Source organism: Brassica rapa, chromosome A01, assembly GCF_000309985.2.
Source record: "Brassica rapa cultivar Chiifu-401-42 chromosome A01, CAAS_Brap_v3.01, whole genome shotgun sequence".
Lineage (NCBI taxonomy): Eukaryota > Viridiplantae > Streptophyta > Magnoliopsida > Brassicales > Brassicaceae > Brassica > Brassica rapa.
In genome coordinates, this window is record NC_024795.2 from 1,501,859 (window position 1) to 1,517,430 (window position 15,572).

Below are 15,572 nucleotides of genomic sequence, written 5' to 3' on the forward strand. Positions count from 1 at the left end.
ACAAATAAAAACCAGCATTATTTAACAGTAAGTTTTATGATTCAGTTTGTGATCGTTTATACTTATGCGATGTTTGCTTCAAAATCTGATTAAGTAGGCATCGGTTTAAAATTTTGTTTAGGTTACGAATGTGTTGATTGGTAAGAAAATGACACCAAAATTAAATTTGATATTATAAGTTTTGTTCAAGGTTGCGGCGTTACAAAGCATGTGAATCTGAATGTTGCCAACAACACATTTATATATGTACAAAAATGGTTTTGGTAGTGTTCCAATTTACAGATTGGTGCCAATGAATGATTGTGTGTGGAACAGCCTTGAGTTTTGGTTTTATTTGAGTGTGAAAGACAGATACACACCTAGAAAAAAGCACATCTTGATTACATGATTGAGACTTGCTAGCTCATCAAATGCCATTGGTGTTTTCGTTTTTTATATATATTTTTTATTTTAAACCCAACTGTGTTGTCTGATATTGATGAAGGGTTGTAATCGTCTAGAAAGAAAGTAAACATGCTTAGAAAAGAGAAACACAACATAAAAAAGATATTTTCCGTTTTAGAGATACAAAGATTGAACAAGTTTGAAGATGAACAAAGGTCTAACTTCAATGGCCATAACAAAACAAACACACAAACAACCCACAAAGAGGTAAAGAAAAACTAATAAGTCACAATGTCATTGAACATTAGCTCAATCTTCCACAGGTCTTTCTCCTCCTCCTCCTCCTCCTCCTTATATGTGGTGAGCATCTAGAGAGTGTTGATCTCATGAACAAGAACACACCTTTGAAGTCAACAGATTAAACACACACAAGGGAAAAGAAACAACCTCTAGGCGTCTCTCATGCTAATGTTCAGACTATTTCTCATCGTTCTTCTCCCAACACCTGCATTTCCCTTTTGCATCATCTCCACAAACTCACCATAATCAATCTTCCCATCCTGTTAACATAAACAAAAACAATCAATAAACTTTTAATCATCTCACGCCTCAACACTAGTCTTCATAGTAAAAGCTTACATTGTTTTGATCAACTTCTTTGATGATGTCTTCAAGAAAAACATCAGTCATACTATGTTCAACACACGCTTGTTGCAGCTCATCGATCGTAATGTAGCCACTTCCATCTTTGTCAAAGTATTGAAAGGCAGCCACAAGATGTTCTTCACGTTCAAGTTTGTTGAGATGGATGGTCGCTGCAATGAACTCGCTGTAGTCTATTGTCCCACTGTTGTCCACATCAGCCTGTCAATACAAGAGATCCAGTGTTAAGAATACACAAACAAAACGGCCAAGTAAAGATTAGATCTGTACCGCTTCCATTAGATCATGGATCTCTGTGTCTTTCAAGGTGGATCCATACTTCCTCAGTCCAGCTTTGAGTTCATCAAACGTGATTGCACCGCTGTTATCAGTATCCATTGCCTGAAACATCTCCCTTAAACCAGCAATCTCTTCTTCAGAGAGGCTCTCAGCTATCACCTGATGATCCCAAAAAAACAAACAATGTCAAGAGAAGTGTGATGCAAAGAACATAGAAGATAAAAAGGGATTAAAAGACACTAACCTTCAAAGCCATCTTCTTTAGTTTATTCATTGCAGAGAACTGCTTGAGACGTGACAGCACAGCTGGATCAAGTGCTCTATCTGGCGCCACACCGTTCTCACAGATCCATGGATGACCTGAGAAACAACACATAGATAATAAGTCTATCGATGGTTGCTAAAAGTAACAATCTCTATGTGAACACATACGCAAGACTTCGTGAGCTGTCAAGCGCTCTGCAGGCTTGGAGCATAACATTCTCCGGATCAAGTCTTTAGCACTGTCTGATATAACAGGCCACGGGTCTGAATCAAAGTCAATATATCCCTTCAACACAGCATCAAATATCCCTTGCTGTGTTTCTGATTCCAAAAACAAAACACATTTCAGGTAAGTGAGACTCTCTAAATGACTAAGAAACTGGTATTACCTGCCCAGAAAGGTGGGACTCCGCTTAGCAGTATATAAAGTATAACACCAGCGGTCCACACATCCGCTTCAGGCCCATAACGTTTGAGCAAAACCTCAGGAGCAACATAGTATGGACTCCCAACAACATCAGTGAATATTTGACCTGAAAAGATCAAAACTAAGCTAATCAGTTTCATAAACACCTAACCCAAACTAGACCTGGGCAAAAAAAAAACCGGAACCGAAATACCCAAAACCAGAACCGGACAAAAACCCTCAAATACCCGAATGATTTATATATTTATATATCCAAAATAACCAAACCGAGAAGCAAACTGATACCGAATATAAAAATATTAATTATATATACATATAACATAACTAAATATTTATTTTTATAATTTTAAAATATCAAAAGTATCCGAAAATATTTGAATTTTTCCGAAAGTATATGGATAATTTCTATTTAAAATATCCAAAGTAATTCAAATATTTTAGATTAATTCGATATTTTACCCAAAATACCTGATATTTAATCCAAATTATTTGAACTAACCAAACCGGAACCAAATGGAACCGGATTTTTTATGGGTATTTTCCGGTTTCTAGTTTTACTATGCGAACCGAACAGAACCCGAAACTACCTGAACCAAACAAAAAATAGGTCAGGTAGTAAATAGATATTCTAGCCCCCTACCCAAACTACCTTAAACAATATCCGAAATGCCAGACCTAAACCCAAACATTAACTAAGCTTCAAAACATCATACCTGGTTTGAAAAAGATAGACAGTCCAAAATCAATAGCCTTGAGTGAAAAATCATCATCCTTATTAACCAACAAGAAATTCTCAGGCTTCAAATCTCTATGCATAACACCAAGAGAATGACACGCCTCAACAACTCCAACAATGATCTTAGTCAGCTCAGCAGCTTTCCTCTCACTATAATGCCCTCTCTGAATAATCCTATCAAACAACTCCCCTCCAGCGCAAAGCTCCATCACAATGTGAACATACAAAGAGTCCTCATAAGCTCCCTTGATGGTAACAATGTTACCGTGACCAGCCAAATGGTGCATGATCTGAATCTCCCTTCTAACATCCTCAACGTCTTCTTTAGAGATCAGCTTCCTCTTGGATATCGACTTGCAAGCGTAGTCAACCCCAGTGGCGAGCTCCGTGCAGAGGTAAGTTGTCCCGAACTGGCCTTGTCCTAGCTTACGGCTTAGCGTGTAGAGGTCGCGGATGTTCGGGGTCTTGTGGCCGAGGACGTAGTAGGCTTGGTTGTCCATGTTGCGTCTCATGATTGGTTCTTTTAGAGGGATAACGAGAGCTGGATCCTTGTTGTGAGCTTCTTTGGGGAGTTCTTGAGGAATGATGATCTCTGTAGAGCGATCTGAGGATTTGGAGTTACTGTCTTCAGGCTTAGTGTTGTTGTTATTGCCTTGGTGGATTTTGTCTTTGGAAGATCGGCGGCATGAATTGCCCATTAAAGACAGAAGCTTTGACTCTCTATGTTCTTCATCCAACGAAACTGTTTATAGATAAAACTAAGTCAAACCTTCTAAAGTAACGAACTTTATCAATCACAAGAAGAAAAACAGCAAAACCCAGTTCAGATCAACAAGACAAGAACACAAGTAGTACTAAAAAGTCAAGTCAAACATGAGTTTACTTTTAGTTGGAATCAGAAACAGAACAGAGGATCTAGTTATTCACTTACCAGTAATCTCAGAGAAGGGTGGAAAGAGAAGACTGAAGAGAATGGATATGGATTAGGAATCTGATTTAAAAGGAAAAGAGAAAAACTTGAGGGACGAAGGAAGGTGGAAAAAGAAGGGGAAAGCTACAATATTTAATGTTGTAATCACACAGTTTTTTTTAATTCGAGATTCAAGTTAAAGAATAAAAATAGATATTTTCAGTTATTGATTGCTGAGAGACTGGTCGGGTAATTAGAGTCGTTGGATGAGAGTTTTGTGTGTTTATTTTACGGCGATGATTGTGCGACGAAAGTTCTTTAAGACTGCTGCCTTTAGTGCTCACCAGCTACTTCTGTCTGACTGACCCTACGCGGTTTCCTCTCACCTTCTTGTCTTTGTAAGTATTATTTAAAGAATAATGGTTTTGGTAGATTAGAGAATTTTTTTTTTTGTTCGATGAACAAAATGATTATAAGTTGATGACCAATTGACCATTGACAAAGCCAACTCTCTTTTTTTTGGTGTGGTCATTGACTTACAACTTCAAGTTTTGGATTCAGATTTATATCATTCAACTTTCGTACTAGTCATGGACAAACTATATAATAAAAAAAACAAACCGGATTTAATCTGAAAAATTAGTTTCTTGTGAAATATTCAAATAGATCTTCACTATGAATAATTTGGAGATCAATTCATTTCGGATTATGCCCAAACTGAACTATTAACCAAAGTTTATATGCGTATGTTTTGTTATTTTGGATATAAAATATTTGAATCGATATGAATCCCAAATTAGTAGGTTTTAAATTAACTTGAACCCAACCACAAATTAAAAATATATGTAAGTTTTATATTCTCTATATTTGAAAGATCTAAAATATGGAAAATATAATCCAAATTCGAACGAATACTCAAATGCTTACGGCTAAAACTCTCAATCCTTGTACAAAACCTTTTCTTTAGTATATAATTTAGTTGCAACTCTTAAGTCTTTTATTATTGTAAAAATGGTCATCAAAATAACTATAAAAAGATCGGGTCAAAACAAGAGTTGGCTTGAATAAATGACATTAGCATATTCGTTTTTATTATATTGGTAACACATACTAATATCATTACAAGTTTACAACTAGGATATTAGCACTAAACACGATGTTTTTATTTATATGGTCAACACACTGAGTCCATGGCAAGAAGTTTCGGTTTATCTAGGCGCCGCCGGTTCAAGCCAATACGGTTTAATTAGTGGTTAGAGAGCTATGAACTTGAAGACAAAATTTACATGTGCGTTTGTCGTTTTCTCCAGTTCCTCCGAAGAGCTTTATTCCACACAGTTGCTACAACTTGAGTAAAATAAAGATATTTGTAGGAGACATTGCAATGAATAAAGAAACAAAAGCTAGTAAAGTATATATGTTTTAAAGAATAAAGAAACAAAGGTCCCTGAAGGAGAAATAGTTAAATTAAAATTTCCTAGTGAAAGTCATGTGTTTCTTTTAGAGATCTCCAAGCCACGCAAAGTGATCTCTTGCAATATTATGAGTTAATTCTCAAAAATGTTAGTTTAGGATATGTTTATCAATAATGAAAAATTAATTCGAAACAAACCTTTTGAAACAACGGCTATAGGAAATAAACCTAAGAACTACATCAATAGTACAACATCTTAAATCTAGTTAGAGAGTTTGAAGTCTGACGGGCTGGGTGTTTCATGTGGAATGAACATGGTTCACATGACATCTGCATCTTATTTAACTATACCTGAACCATGTCTTTCTTGGGAATGAAAAGATATGTTAACCTTTTTACTAACCATAAAACTATGTAGTGTCGTAGTGATTCAAGATTTTGAACTATTTGAAGTGTTGAATAACTAGATGCATCCTCTTTTAACTTGCTTGTGGTTATGTTGTAATCGTGTGATGTTTCTATCTCAGTTCTTTCTCTTTTCTCTCCTAAAATGCTAGTACTAGAAATGATGAGCACTGGAAAATATCTTAACTAATAAACATGGTTCATTTTCCCCTCATTCTACGGAATTTAAGCTGCAATGATGAATGATGAACTGTTAGATGTAGACAGAAGAATCATATATATTCTTTTTTTTTGAAAAAAAAGAATCATATATATTCGATTCTTCTGTTCTTATATTTGTGTGGCGTGTACTGTTCTTTCCATACATAAGTTTTGTTCTATATATCAAAAAAGTCTGGAGCCATAAATACTCAAAAACCAATTTGGATACGTATTTTTCTATGTTCAAAATACATCAACCGTTGCGGTCAAAGTATATGAACTGTAACAACGACGTCTAACAAATACATAGATATTTGCTTTCAGGAAGCCAATAGTTGTAGTGACATGCATGTTTTTGTTTTGTTGGTCTAGATTTGTAAATCAGAAATACAAGTCGTGATTTGTGTTAATAAGAACGTCGAGTGAAGTTAAAATGATGACATTATATACCTAAGTAAAATCATCATTAGTTTCTTTTTCTTTACTGTATAACGAGTTTAAATGCTTTTGGAAAACGAATATACGAATCATCAATATAACTTTTTCTTCCCTTTTAACTTAGTAAGAAAATATAGTAATTAAGGTTAAAAATGTTCATCTTGTTGTAACAGACGACTCACACTATTAGCTAAAGTTAAAGTGTCTCATTCTGTCTGGACAATATTCTCCATAATTGAGTTTTTCCTTCTTTTTTTCTTTCTTTCTTGGATTAATTATGAAAAGTTGAAATGATTCGAAGATGCTTTTCGGATATGTAAACAAACTAAACTTTATACTTTACCAATAACTTTATTTTCACAACACTAAGATATTTATCTATAATTTCTTATAAGATCCCAAATAAATCAAATATTTCAAAAACCAATCCTATCGCTCTTTCATATTTACAAAAAGTATCAACTTATGTCGACCAGAGAAACCTCATTAGTTCCGAAGACATACGGTACAAAGTACAATTGATAAGTAATCACCTTTTCACATTTGTGCTTCACGAGTCCCTGACAAGATGGTGTGTTAAGAAGAGCATGTCGAAAAATGTGAAAATATTTAACGGTGAGAATGAATGATGTACAAACTCGTGGCCCCAAATCAACTTTTAAGATTATATTTTTTTACTTTTTTTAGTGTTTTAATTTTCTGAAAGATTCTGTACGCAAACACGAGAGAGAGAGAAGAGAGCACACATACGTGGTTCGAGAAGACGGGAGCTAAGCGGCAGGTGTCGCTAATCCCATAGGCTCTGTTCATAGTCCTTTCGTAACTTAAAGTAATATTTTTTTTAAATTAATCTCGAAATCTTAATTTAACCAAAAGGGAAAAGAAAAAAGAATGCTTTTTTTTTTATTGCTTAGTGACGCCATTGAAGCGGCTCATCACTGATATGATAGTGTTGGCTTATTTGTACCTCCAGAGTGCAACTTGCAAACCCTAGTTCCCATCTCTCTCTATATATTATTACTCTCTGGCGCTTGCTTTAGATTCTCTCTTCTCTTTCTCTTCTTTTTTGTTCTTCTCTTTGATTGTGACACATCTGGGTTTTACTTCTGTCTCTCCAAGTACTTCTTAGGTTCTGTTCTTTTGACGTCACTTTGTTTCTTTTCAGTTCGGTTGTTATGTTCTTAGGTCATGCTTTTTTGGTTTTATATTTCGTCTTTTGCTCATAAGAATTTGTTTAATTTTTCGAGTTTCAGGTGGGTTTTGACTCTGCAAAAATTCACTTCAGATTTATTGAGAAGAGATAAAAAAAAATTATGAGTGGAGCTGTGCTTGTTGCTGTTGCTGCTGCTATTGGCAACTTGTTACAAGGATGGGACAACGCAACTATTGCAGGTGATTAATTTGATTGTCATGATTCTAAACCCTTAACTATGTGTATAAATGGTTATGATCAGAACCAAAGTAAAGATTTTGATGGTTAATTGATTACAGTTATTTGATTGTGTGATCTTTGGATCTATGCAGGAGCTGTGTTGTACATAAAAAAGGAGTTTCATCTAGAGAGTAACCCATCAATGGAAGGCTTGATTGTGGCCATGTCACTTATTGGTGCTACTCTGATCACAACATGGTCCGGAGGAGTAGCTGATTGGCTTGGTCGCCGTCCCATGCTCATACTCTCATCAGTTCTCTACTTCGTTGGTTCTCTAGTGATGCTTTGGTCTCCAAATGTTTATGTGCTGCTTTTAGGAAGGTTGCTAGATGGGTTTGGAGTTGGTCTAGTGGTCACGCTTGTTCCTATCTATATATCTGAAACTGCACCTCCCGAGATAAGAGGACTGTTGAATACGCTTCCGCAGTTCACTGGCTCTGGAGGGATGTTCTTGTCTTACTGTATGGTTTTCGGAATGTCTTTGATGCCATCTCCTAGCTGGAGGTTGATGCTTGGTGTCCTTTTTGTGCCTTCGCTTGTGTTTTTCTTCCTCACAATCTTCTTCTTGCCTGAGTCTCCGAGGTGGTTGGTGAGCAAAGGTCGAATGCTTGAAGCTAAGCGGGTTCTTCAGAGGCTACGTGGTCGAGAAGATGTGTCCGGTTAGTCTTTAAATCATTCTCAGTCTAATTTTTACATCAGTGAAGATATTTTTTTTTATGTTATTGCAAATTATGATAAATATTACCGATGATTCTACAAAATGAAAATTCTTTATTAAGCTATTAGAAATTCTGAGAAATATTACAGACGATTCTACAAAATGAAGATATTATTTTGTCTTTTAAATGTTTTTTATGTGGCAATGCGTATAGGTGAGATGGCTTTGTTGGTTGAGGGACTTGGGATTGGAGGTGAAACAACCATAGAGGAATATATAATCGGGCCTGCGGATGACGTTGCTAATGATCTTGACATAGCTGTGGATAAGGATCAGATTAAGCTGTACGGTGCGGAAGAAGGGCTGAGTTGGGTTGCTAGGCCAGTGAAAGGAGGAAGCACAGTGAGTGTTCTGTCTCGCCATGGGAGTACAATGAGCAGGAGGCAAGGCTCATTGGTCGATCCACTTGTCACACTCTTTGGGAGCGTTCACGAGAAGATGCCAGAGACTGGAAGCATGAGGAGTGCCTTGTTCCCACATTTTGGGAGCATGTTCAGCGTAGGAGGGAATCAAACAAGGAACGAGGAGTGGGATGAAGAGAATCTTGTTGGAGAAGGTGAGGACTATCCAACGGACCGTGGAGAAGATTCAGATGATGATCTACATTCTCCTTTGATCTCACGTCAAACGACAAGCATGGAGAAAGACATGCACTCAGGTCATGGACCACTTTCTACCTTCAGACATGGGAGCCAAGTGCAGGGAGCTCACGGGGAAGGAGGAGGAGCGGGGAGTATGGGGATTGGAGGTGGATGGCAAGTGGCGTGGAAATGGACTGAAAGAGAAGATGAGTCAGGGCAGAAAGAAGGTGGGTTTAAGAGGATTTACTTGCATCAAGAAGGCTTCCCTGGATCTCGACGTGGCTCCATTGTTTCATTGCCTGGAGGTGAAGGAACCGGTGAGGCAGAGTTTGTACAAGCGTCTGCTTTGGTTAGCCAACCGGCTCTTTACTCCAAAGACCTTCTCAGAGAACATACTATTGGTCCTGCTATGGTTCATCCATCTGAAACAGTTAAAGGATCACTTTGGCATGATCTTCAGGATCCTGGTGTCAAACGTGCTCTATTCGTAGGAGTTGGCCTTCAGATACTTCAGCAGGTAATCTAAACTAGATAGAGAGATATCTAGGCCTGGGATTTTGAACCGAACTAACCAAAATAACCGAATTTATCCAAAATTTTTAACAAAATTTAACGAAATCTAACCAAAATTAAAATTTTGGTAGAATTTTCAAAAACCAAACTAACCAAATACCGAACCGAATTTTATTTCGGTAATTCTGTAAGATTTATGTTAAACTAAACCAACCGAAAGCCAAACTACCCGAACTGAATAATCCTAGAGACATAAATATCAGCATATATGTTTTTTCGGTTTAAGATAAATATATGTTTGTCTGACTCCTCTTGGAACTGCAGTTCTCAGGCATCAATGGAGTTCTTTATTACACACCTCAAATCCTAGAGCAGGCAGGTGTTGGGATTCTACTATCAAACTTGGGGATTAGTTCTTCCTCATCATCTTTACTTATAAGCGCATTGACAACCTTTGTGATGTTACCTGCAATAGCTGTTGCAATGAGGCTCATGGATCTCTCTGGTCGAAGGTGATTTAAAAAAACATAAATACTTCCTGTGTTATTTGTTTGATTCATGAAGCTAAATGAAACAATGATGTGTGTTTTTGCAGGACGTTGCTGCTCACTACGATTCCAATCTTGATAGCATCTCTAATAGTCTTAGTAATCTCGAATCTAGTCCACATGAACAGCATTGTCCACGCGGTCTTATCAACAGTAAGCGTTGTTCTCTACTTCTGTTTCTTCGTGATGGGTTTTGGTCCTACTCCAAACATCCTCTGCTCAGAGATCTTCCCAACTCGAGTACGTGGGATCTGCATCGCCATTTGTGCCCTCACGTTCTGGATATGTGACATTATAGTCACTTACAGTCTCCCTGTGCTGCTTAAATCCATTGGACTTGCTGGTGTGTTTGGAATGTATGCAGTCGTATGTTGCATCTCGTGGGCCTTTGTGTACCTTGAAGTCCCTGAAACTAAAGGTATGCCACTTGAAGTCATCACTGAGTTCTTCTCTGTTGGAGCTAGACAAGCTGAAGCTGAAAAAAACAACTGAGAAACAAAAAGACAGGAGTTCAAAGTTTGTAATGTTACCATGTTGGTGTGGATTTGTTGTTGTGTTTCTACTTTGTGCAGTAATAATCATCTCTCTCTCTGTTTCTTCTCCCTCTGGTGGGGAGAAAAAAAGTTTCAGACTTTTTTAGTACAAATCTCTTTATTATCATTTTACTCAATGTTCAACAAATAGCTAGTAAGTAGTTAATGTTTTATATGAGATTATTGATTAAACGGGGTTTTGACCAATTTTTTGAGTATCTAAATAAAAATCGGTCTAAAATATCATTTTCTTTAAGTCCAAATTGTTATTTATGCGCGCTGTCTACACTGATTTTTAGAACACTACGCTTGCCATTTGCAGAATCCATAAACTAAGAATAATTTCCACAAAGATAAACTAAAAAAAAAAACTGGAAAGATAAAGGGAGATGCAAAGTTTTTCTTCTATAAGATTATGCAATACAGCTTAAGCTTTGTCTTGCAACTTTATGTTATGCATTGCCATTAACATATATAGACTTTATGGTTATGCACTAATATATACATATAGTGTTAAAATGTTCCATATACTTTTGTCAAAATCCCCTGTCCTTACTACTAAACGTATGAGGTATGTTGTCTGCATATGATGATTATATCTGTCACATTGGTCAAGAAGACTTTAATGAAAGATCATCGTTCCGTTTACGTTTCAACCTTCTGCTGGACTCGGCTTCCTTTTCATCGAAATAAGCTAGAAACGTCTGCAGTGTTTTAGAACGTGACACTTCTGGTGAAGGAACCGTAGCTTCTTCTTCCTCAGGCTTCTTGTGGTGGTTACAAAAGTCACGGACTATCATGAAGAAGTAGATAAAGAGAGCGATGAAACAAGCAATCCCACACAGGAGGAACAACCCCCAGAAGCTACGGAGCTTAAGCTGTTCTGGATCATCATCTGACGCTGAACCGTTCACGTTACTACAGTTGGACTTTGAAAGCCACTTGTCATGTATCTTCTGAAGCTTCCCTGCTTCCGATAGACCTAAGATGGCCGTTGACATGTCAACTGCTAACGGAGAGTCTCTTGGGAATGCCTTCAAACAAAATAAAGATAATCAAGAATACTGTTTAAACAAACAAGCAGAAGAGAGACATAAGGATACTCACAAACCCCCAGCCGCTTCTTGTGAACTCTTGGCCTCTAATGGCAAACCCACAGAACTCCGAGAGGAAGAGGTCAACATAAGGGCGTTCATCCACAATCGCAGCGACAGTCCCGTTTTGAAGAGCTGTAGCGTATTCTTTTGGAGAGCCTAGTGCCACTAGTCTTGATCTGGCGATGTTAAGCTCATCGATCATGTAGTTTTCAGCATAAGAACCTACCTGAAACCCAACGCGTCCGCTGCTGCTTATGAGTGTGTCTACTCCTTTGATCGGTGAGTTGAGCTGTTGAACTGTGAGAATGGATGTGAGACTAGCTGTGTAGCTTGAGGTGATGATCAGAACCACAAAAAGCCAGATGAGCAACACGATACGGCCGAGTGTGCTCACTGTATTCTCTCCTGCAAGTTTGAATTCATACAAGATGTAAAAAAAATCTGTGCATGGACTCTAATTGCTAGCTGCAGTTTCAGAAGCATGGGGAGTTTGGTTTCAGTTTGGTTCTGGTTTTTCGGTTCTAAAAATTTAAAAACCGTTCGGTTATTTACAAAATTAGACCGGTTCTGTTAAGATAGCAAAATTGGGAACCATCTAATATCCGAAAAAATTGGGTCCAATTTGATTCTTGTATTCAGTTAATTTCGGATAATACAGTAAAAACGTTGGATAATTTGGGTCCTTTAGGTTAAATATCAGGCAATTCTGTCTGTTCATATAAAAATATCAGGTAATTCGGATAATTTAAATATATCAGGTCTCGGTTCGATTTTGGTTTCGGTTTGAGAGATATGGGATCCGTCCGGATATTTATGAAATTTGGTTTATGGTTCAGTTCTTCGGTTTTGGATAAACTGCCCTAAGAGTTTCAGCATGAACTTACTGTGGGAGAAAAACATCGTTGAGAAGCTGAACCTGCATTGAAAACAAAATAGAGCTTGTGAGGTCTTTAGGTATGCTATAGTGCAGCTTCAGTGATTGTATACTAACCAGAGTATAGTAACAATTTGTCTCCTTGGAGGTCCACGGAACTCATCGTTGATCCTATGTTCAAGAATCCATATCACTGATCCAACGATGAGGAAAAAAGCTGCTGTAACAGCCCACATTGGAGGAGTAAAAGGCCGTAAGAACGCCCAAGGAGTATCATTTAGCTTTGTAACAGGAGCAACCACCACAAGCCCTGATTCTATATATGGCTGAGTGAAATCCACAATCCTTGTCCGCTTCGTAACAATCGCTATGTCTCCCACCACAGCATCAAACACCTGAAACCAAAAACAATGAAAATAACTCAACATTGTCACAAGCCAAGTCTTTGTTTATGATCTATTTATCTAACGACCTCTAGTAGATCCTTTTAACTCACCCCTGTAGTGAGATTGTTGACAAGATCATTGTAGTTTGGGTTCTTGAGACCGTCTCCAAAGAGGACAAACTCATGAGGAACCGGATAAGAAAGCAGTTTTACCGCAGCTTCAAAGACATTAATGGAGTACCCATCTATCTGGTTGCTACCATTGACCTTTGACACAAAGTCCTTAAAGCTCGCTCTATTAGGCACACCGATCCTCAACCTCCTCCCGTTGTCAGGAAACACCCATCCACGCGGCGTAACAGAACCTCCACCAGGCCAAGTCACATTCTTCAGATGCTGGTTTGAGCTCGAACGGTTCGAAGGCTTGCTGAATAGTAGCTCGGGAGGTATAACAGAGAGCCCAGAGTGGTTAGACCAGTACCCTATCTGCCTCAACCCGTCGCCGACCACGTTAATAATGTCGTACGCTGGCTGAATCATCGATCTGTCCGGGAGAAACTCTACCGGACCTGTAACACCCGACATCTTTGTCTCCACTATATAATCAAGAAACTGCTGTCCTTGATCAAACATGCTCAATGCAGCTAGATTCAACGTCCCTCCCTTCAAGTGGTTTAGCCTCGAGTCGCTGGAGAAGGAGATGTTCGCTCCGCTGTCAAGAAGACTCTTGACAGCTCTAGCGATGATCCAGACCGTGTCATACGCATAGAGTCCATAAACATTTAACCCAACAGTCCCATTGCTCAGCTTCTTCCACCGCGCTGCGAAGTCTCTCTTCTTTCTCGACTCTGGAGTGTGGATGCGAAGCGTCAGTACTCCTGTAAGAGACTTAGCCACCTTGGGAAGAGACAAAGGGTTAGCCGAATCCAACAGAGAAGTCATCCAAGTCGTGGCGATCCACACATACCCTCTCCCCATCATCCCAAGCCTCTTGGCCTCCTTAAAAATCATCCTACCCGTTTTAGGAAACGTGTTGACAATAATCACGCGTGACTCCATCCCCTGAATCTTAACCAGCTCATCGACGATCTCGCGTGGACTCCCGATCACCACGTCTAGAGGAAGCACGGCCTTGTAAGAGATCTTGCATCGCCTCCCTTCTAGCTCGTCTCCCAAGGATGTTACACCGTTCCTGCTGTTGTCGTCGTCGTTGTAGAGCGCAATGACATCAGACCAGCCGTAGTAGGTGATCATCTCCGCGACGGCGCGCATCAGGAAGAGGTCGCTGGGGGCTGTTTGGACGAAGAAAGGGAACTGGAGAGGGGAGAGAGTTGGGTCTAACGCTGTGAATGAACACATGGGGACGTTTAGCTCGTTGCCGAGGTAAGAGAGTACGTGAGCCATGATTGATGTCTGTGGACCGATGATAGCTACAGAATCAGTCTCCATAAATTGCAATGCTGTGAAAAAAAAAAACAGAATTAGTTTAAAAAAAAAAAAAGAATCAGTAACTAACTTTTTTTTTTTTTCTCAACCTTTCATGATGCTGAGGAAGCCGTTGCGCTTGGCGTCATACATTAGTATACGCAGTTTAGATCCATTAAGGAAGGTGGGATCGGAGTTGACGTCATCCTCTGCAGCTTTCATGGCGATATCTGCGACTTGACCGTATAAAGTGCTTAGACTGAAGATTGCTCCAACGTTAATATGGTGTGGCCTTGAAGAAGCTCCCTCTGAAAGAACTATCACATCACCACTAAGAACAATGAAGCTGCTCAACAGAGCCAAAACCCAAAACATTGCTTTTGGCTTAATCAGTTTAGTTCCTGAAACACCAAATTTAGTTAAAAAACAATAATTAGACAAAACTCCCAGATACTTGGAATCACTTGTCAGAGCAAAGAGTAAGATAAGAGAAAGGTAGAAACTTGTAATAACAGAAGAAAAGAAAAGCAAAGAAAGTAGCTTTCACTGGAAGTGAAAAGAAGTGTCACGAAGACAACGCTTAGCAAGGAACTAGTGGCAGAGATGCCAAACCCCAAACCCAAACCAAAATCATCCTTTTTAAAAAAGGAAAGATTCTTCAGGGACAGCGAAAAAATCTAGCTGAGAGAAAGGAATGAGAAACAGGGGAAGAACGAGTGGGTATGCTTGAAGACTTGGGGGAAAGTTGCAAACTTTTCAGTGGGATTTGATTACTTTCTTATTTTTCCAGATAAAAAGGGTAAGTATTTGATTACTTTCTTACAGGTTCATGTAATGGGAACAGTTACAGGCTGATAAAAAAGGTTAAGAGGAAGGATATTTATTACATAGACAGGTAGACTAATCAACATATAATTCGAGAGCATTAGCCATTTTTTCAAAAATCTAAAACATTATGCTTTTGTTCTGTTTTGCAAGTTGACGAAGTGACCCTTTCTGTCCCCTAGCCAAATAAAAGAAGGAGAAAGAAGATGATGAGAATGTTAAAGAGTTAGTATTTATTGTTTAAATAAAGAAACATATAACCAATACTATATAAATAAACTTTTTTGTTAAATCATTAACCAAACTATATAAATAAACTTTGTTTTTGGGTCAAATACTATATAAATAAACTTTTATGGCGTTTTTATCACGTTGTATTATGGATTCGGCGGTTAAAAAGCCATCATCCAATTACTCTTTCTCAAACTATATTTACTCTATTTTAAAATTAAACCATGATCCAATGCAGTGACGTTTTTATTTGGCTTATTTTGTTTGTTTTTGGTAAAGTGATGTGTTA

General features: G+C 38.3%; 3 protein-coding genes across 6 annotated transcripts; 1 reads left to right on the plus strand and 2 right to left on the minus strand.

Annotated features, from left to right (window-relative positions):
• Nucleotides 1–504: 504 nt before the first annotated feature.
• Nucleotides 505–3,929, minus strand: LOC103829070 (calcium-dependent protein kinase 5). The gene is made up of 8 exons (XM_018653206.2): nt 3,685–3,929; nt 2,731–3,495; nt 1,980–2,123; nt 1,759–1,911; nt 1,571–1,686; nt 1,318–1,485; nt 1,024–1,248; nt 505–944 (listed from the first exon to the last, which is right to left on the minus strand). The coding sequence occupies exons 2-8, from the start codon at nt 3,449–3,451 to the stop codon at nt 834–836; spliced, it is 1,638 nt and encodes a 545-aa protein (XP_018508722.2). The 5' UTR covers nt 3,452–3,495; nt 3,685–3,929; the 3' UTR covers nt 505–833.
• A 2,799-nt stretch (nt 3,930–6,728) lies between these two features.
• LOC103829162 (monosaccharide-sensing protein 2) lies at nt 6,729–10,578 on the plus strand. Of its 4 annotated transcripts, XM_018653204.2 has the most exons (7): nt 6,829–6,950; nt 7,036–7,250; nt 7,375–7,513; nt 7,646–8,212; nt 8,426–9,369; nt 9,690–9,877; nt 9,961–10,578. In XM_018653204.2, exons 3-7 carry the CDS (start codon nt 7,435–7,437, stop codon nt 10,403–10,405), a joined length of 2,223 nt encoding a protein of 740 aa, XP_018508720.1. In that variant the 5' UTR covers nt 6,829–6,950; nt 7,036–7,250; nt 7,375–7,434; the 3' UTR covers nt 10,406–10,578. The 4 variants fall into 4 exon arrangements, with proteins under 4 accessions (XP_009103156.1, XP_018508720.1, XP_033134411.1 ...); XM_009104908.3 differs by lacking the exon at nt 7,036–7,250 and having other exon boundaries at nt 6,729–6,950; nt 9,961–10,573; XM_033278520.1 differs by lacking the exon at nt 7,036–7,250 and having other exon boundaries at nt 6,883–6,902; nt 9,961–10,573.
• A 252-nt stretch (nt 10,579–10,830) lies between these two features.
• LOC103829323 (glutamate receptor 3.2) lies at nt 10,831–14,625 on the minus strand. The gene is made up of 6 exons (XM_033277389.1): nt 14,338–14,625; nt 12,914–14,262; nt 12,535–12,812; nt 12,428–12,459; nt 11,554–11,948; nt 10,831–11,480 (listed from the first exon to the last, which is right to left on the minus strand). Exons 1-6 carry the CDS (start codon nt 14,600–14,602, stop codon nt 11,058–11,060), a joined length of 2,742 nt encoding a protein of 913 aa, XP_033133280.1. The 5' UTR covers nt 14,603–14,625; the 3' UTR covers nt 10,831–11,057.
• Between the last annotated feature and the right edge of the window lie 947 nt (nt 14,626–15,572).